The 4,694-nt window shown below is 55.1% G+C and overlaps 1 protein-coding gene across 1 annotated transcript; it reads left to right on the forward strand.

The window, feature by feature from the left end:
- The first annotated feature begins 926 nt into the window (after positions 1-926).
- LOC119299978 (chitin elicitor-binding protein-like) lies at positions 927-3,996 on the forward strand. Its single transcript, XM_037577074.1, has 5 exons — positions 927-1,033; positions 1,112-2,040; positions 3,096-3,213; positions 3,323-3,513; positions 3,598-3,996. The coding sequence occupies exons 1-5, from the start codon at positions 927-929 to the stop codon at positions 3,729-3,731; spliced, it is 1,479 nt and encodes a 492-aa protein (XP_037432971.1). The 3' UTR covers positions 3,732-3,996.
- Positions 3,997-4,694: the final 698 nt, after the last annotated feature.

The following is a 4,694-nucleotide window of genomic DNA, read 5'->3' on the forward strand; positions in this document are numbered from 1 at the left end:
GCAGCTGGGTGAGGGCGGCGAGCACCATCAGATGCTCTTCTTCCTGGACGTCGGCCTCGGCTTCCTCCTCCAGCAGCACGGCGAGCGCTTCCTCGTCATCCGAGTCCATCGCCGAGGCAGGCAAATCGCCGAACACCTTGCGCCCGGTGGGCGTGCACCTGCCAAACTGCCCCTCCGCGGCCGGATACGGCGGCCGGAAACGCCCAGCTGTTGTTGGAGGGGCTGCCGCGGCGAACCTCTGCTATTTGTCCGGCGGGGAATGGCTATCTAGCGGTGAAGGGCGGCGGGCGGCGCCGGGATATAGCTAGTGGCGGCCGAGGGCGCGGGGGTGGAAGGCGGGTCGGGAAAAAAATCTTGACTTTTCGCCTGACGGTGTGGGCCAGCCGCGCTTTTCCCTTGCGCCGGAGCCCCCGATCGCCCCCAGTGCGCCGGGTTCGGCCTGCGGCCGCCGACGAAAAAAAGGACCGAACCGGCGCTTTCGTCGTCCTAGAGACGCAGCTGAGACATTTTCTTGGCGCAGGCGCCGAAAAGATGATCTGAGGGCCTGTTGGGGACGCAACTGGAGATACTCTTATACGATCACACATCCTGTTTGAAATAGTACTCCTTCCGGTCCTTTTTACTCTGTACATTAGATTTGCTGAAAGTCAAACTTTGCTAAGTTTGATCAAATTTATATTAGAAATTATTAGCACCTATAATATCTAATAAATATAATATAAAAATTTATTTTAAGATGAATTTAATGATATTGGTGTTGTTATGTAAATGTCTATAATTTTTTATATAAATTTGGTCAAAATTGAATGAGATTGATTTTGGAACAACCTAATAATATGCAGAGTAAAAAGACCGGAGGAGTACGTACAAGCCGCAGCGTGCTGTACAAACTTGGCCCAGGAAAACTGCAATAAATGGACGCGGAGATGAGGAAAGGCCGCGCCTCGCCTGCCTGCCTGCCTGCCACCGTGACAGGCGGCAAGTGCTCCGGCCGGTGGACGCGCGCGCACGGGGCCCACTGCTACAAGCGCAGGTCTACACCGTGCGACCAGAATCGCACGGCCTGGATCACCCGTCAAACCAGGCAATGACCACCCCAACGGCGTCAGAGGGCGGGGAGCCCCACCGCCCACCTCGCCCCCGCGTGCCGCCGTGCAGGCGCACTGCCCCACGCCACGGGCTCACCACCGCCACCGCACCGCTCTCCTCCTCCTCCTCTACCTCCGCGCCATTGCGCCTCCCCAACATTTAAACAGCCAAACCAAACAAAAGCCACACACGCCGCCCCGTGCTGCTCCACTGTACCACCACCCACACAGTCCCACTCTCCCACTATCCCCCAGCCTCCAGCTGAGCCAGCTCCCCTCGCCGCCACGCCGGCAATGGCGCCCGCTTGCTCCCTCCCCGCCCTTCTCCTCCTCACCCTCGCGGTGCTGTCCCCCACCCCGGCCGCGGCGGCGCGGTTCGCGTGCAACGCCACGGCGCCGCGGGCCTCCACCTGCCAGGCCCTCGTCTCCTACTCCCCGCCCAACGCCACCACCCTGGCCGCCGTCCGCGCGCTCTTCCAGCTCCGCTCGCACCGGGCGCTGCTCGCCTCCAACGACCTCCCGCTCTCCACGCCCACCACCGCGCCGGCCCCGTTCCCGGTCCGCGTCCGCCTGCCCTGCCTCTGCTCCGGGGGCGCCGGCGCCACCTTCCAGCGGCCCACCTACAAGGTCCGCGCGGGCGACACGCTCGACGCCGTCGCCCGCGGCGCCTTTGCGGGGCTCGTCACGTACCGCGACATCGCCGCCGCCAACAACATCTCCGACCCCAACCGGGTCGCCGTCGGCCAGGAGCTCTGGGTGCCGCTGCCCTGCAGCTGCGACCCCGTCGGAGGGGAGCCCGTCGTGCACCTCACGTACGTCGCGCCTGCCGGGAGCTCCGTCGCCGGGATTGCGGAGGAGTACGGGACCACGGAGGAGACGATTCTGGCCCTCAACCGCATGCCCGACGCCAAGAGCCTCCTCGCCGGCCAGGTCCTCGACGTGCCGCTCCGAGGTAGTGCCGCCACGAAGACCTCTCTCCCTTTTCTTGTTGCTGACTTACCATTGCTCCAAGATTCAGCCTTTTTGCTATGCATTTTTGCCTCCTCTTTTTGTGTTGTTCAGTGATAAACCGTTAGAGATATCTCTTCCTTTTGCGATAGTTTGCTACTGATGGTACATTGTGCTTGTGCGATATGTGTACTTCTTTATTATTGGTGGATCCAACAAATTACAGGATGCAATGGCAGTTGCTGATGTGAAGCTGCATCTATCAAACATTTTCTGAACTCTTTCTAGGTTCTTTCTGCTGGTAAAAGTGGAGGGATGCCATGGAGATGCTTTGCCAACGCAAAGTTGAAAGTCCTATCTCTTTCCTTGATCCTCTTTGTAGATTGTAGTACGAGTAGTACTTTTTCACAGTGTCCCAAGGTTGCTTTTCAGATTGTTTGCCCTGAAAAGTTGTGCTTGTGATGGGCAAAAAGGGGGTTTTCTACCTTGCAAGTTGCAACACATATCATCATACCTCGGTTCAGATTCGAGTCTTGGATATGCTGCCACTTGAGTCTGAAGTTATGAACAGTTAACATTTCTCGCATGGTATGGTTGATTACAGGAGGTTAATCCATCTTCTTACTCTGAGAAAAAAATTGGACCAAAAGAATTGTAGTACTACTAGCCGGGTTAAATGATCGTAGCAGGGCAAAATAATTCAGTCAAGAATCTGTCTGTCTTTTGATTTGCAAAGTCATTCGATATGTTCATACATATGCCACCTGGTTAATTTGCGTTTTCCGACTCATGACAATGCCTCTATAAGTTGAGATGCTCGTTACAGTTTACTTTCTGCTCTTTATTTTTCTGAATTTAACTGAACTGATGTCATCAAGCTAAGCCTGGCATGAACATTGTAACGCTTCTGCAAGTTAAACTTTCTAAATGCTGTTATATTTCTTTACGGAGGAAGTACTAGTTGTTTTCGAGCGACGCCATATACGTTCGAATTGTACAGATACTCATTCAGAGTTCAGTTTAGGGGTTCTGGTTTAACATAGTGTGACACTTGTGCAGCCTGCTCTTCTGCCATTAGCAACTCGGCCATCGACCGCAACCTCCGCGTCCCCAACGCGAGCTACATCCTGACGGCCAACAACTGCATCATGTGCGGCTGCAGCTCCACCAGTTGGCAGTGAGTACTTCCTGGGCCAGTCAGCTTCTTGTCGTCCCTACTAAATCATACTGTACATGCTACTGAAACTGACGAAACCTGAACTTGGCAATGCCCTGAAAAAATTCAGGCTGGACTGCCAGCCGACGCAAGGGTTGACACCCTCCTGCCCGGCGGCGAAATGCGGAGATCTGTTCCTCGGGAACACGTCGACGTCCGCGACCTCGGCCTGCCAGAGCACGACGTGCTCCTACGCCGGCTACACCAACGGCACCTCGTTCACCATCCTCGCCAACCTCACCACCAGCTCCGTGTGCAACGGTGAGCGCTTAGCCATTGGCTGTACATTGTCATTGTTGTGTACAAATGCCATTGTCATTGACACCGGCTTGTTGGTTGTGGCAGCTGCTGGGATATCGCCGGCCGCGCAGCCGGCCCACTCCTCGGCGTCCAGATTGGGGTCGCCGGCGCGGTGGTCGGAGCTGATCGTCGGGCTCCATGTCGCTCTGCTGTGCCTCGGGTTTCTGCGCCGTGACTGAGTAGCAATTCAGATTCTTGTCGCTGGACGTGTAGGTCGTAGCTCTGTCTTGTGAGTAATTTGGGACGCGCTGCATGTGCATGTGCGGCTTCGGTTTGCAGGATGTGTTAGAAGGCAGACGTTAGGGGAACACTCGCTCTGTGTTAGAAGGTGCTCGTAGATCAGATCGGGGCAGATTTGTAGTGCCGAACAGTATTTCCAGCGTTCTTGGTTTTGGCCTGGTGTTATCACTGTCTTGCTATAAAATGGGGACCCTCTTTGTTTTAGGATTTCGCTACAAACCGAATTTCAGGCTCTTAGCCATGACAAATCAAACGTTTTTTTTAGGATGGCAATTCTTTTTAGCAAGAATGGCAGATCCTTGTTATGTTCAGTTTTTTGCAACGATTTGTTGTGCTTGTCAAGAGGGAATTTTCATCCTTGTGACAACTTTTTTTTTTTTTGAACAAGAGAGGGATCCCGAAGGATCCCGAACTATTTATTCAGATAAAGAGAAGTACAACGTCTTACACAAAGGACCCTGAAGAAACAACAAACGACGAACAAGTCCCAGGACTTTTGCAAGAAGGACCTCAACCTAAAGATGAAAAACGCGATCAGGTCCACATCGTTCTTAGCGGATACACCTCGCCGTCGCCGGGGACGAGACCACTTGGGGCGACGAGGGAGCCATAGCAACCAGCCATGGCGACCGCCGGAACGAAGAACTGCCTCCCAAATGGCTACAAGGCCGGGAGGAATGGAGATGGCCGCCCTTCGGCCAGAAGAAGCAGCAGAATGACGGCGACGACCGGCCATCGACCGCCACAGCAGGCGCCAGCGCCCCCACCGCAATAGCTGCTGCTGTTGAGCTCGAACCCGATCTGACTTCTTCATATGACCGCTCCTCCCAAGCTCCCGCTCCATCACCGCAACGGCTTGAAGAAACCGGGAGAATCGGCTGGCCTTCCTCCAGATCCGGGGC

This window comes from Triticum dicoccoides, chromosome 5A (assembly GCF_002162155.2).
Source record: "Triticum dicoccoides isolate Atlit2015 ecotype Zavitan chromosome 5A, WEW_v2.0, whole genome shotgun sequence".
NCBI classification, from domain to species: domain Eukaryota; kingdom Viridiplantae; phylum Streptophyta; class Magnoliopsida; order Poales; family Poaceae; genus Triticum; species Triticum dicoccoides.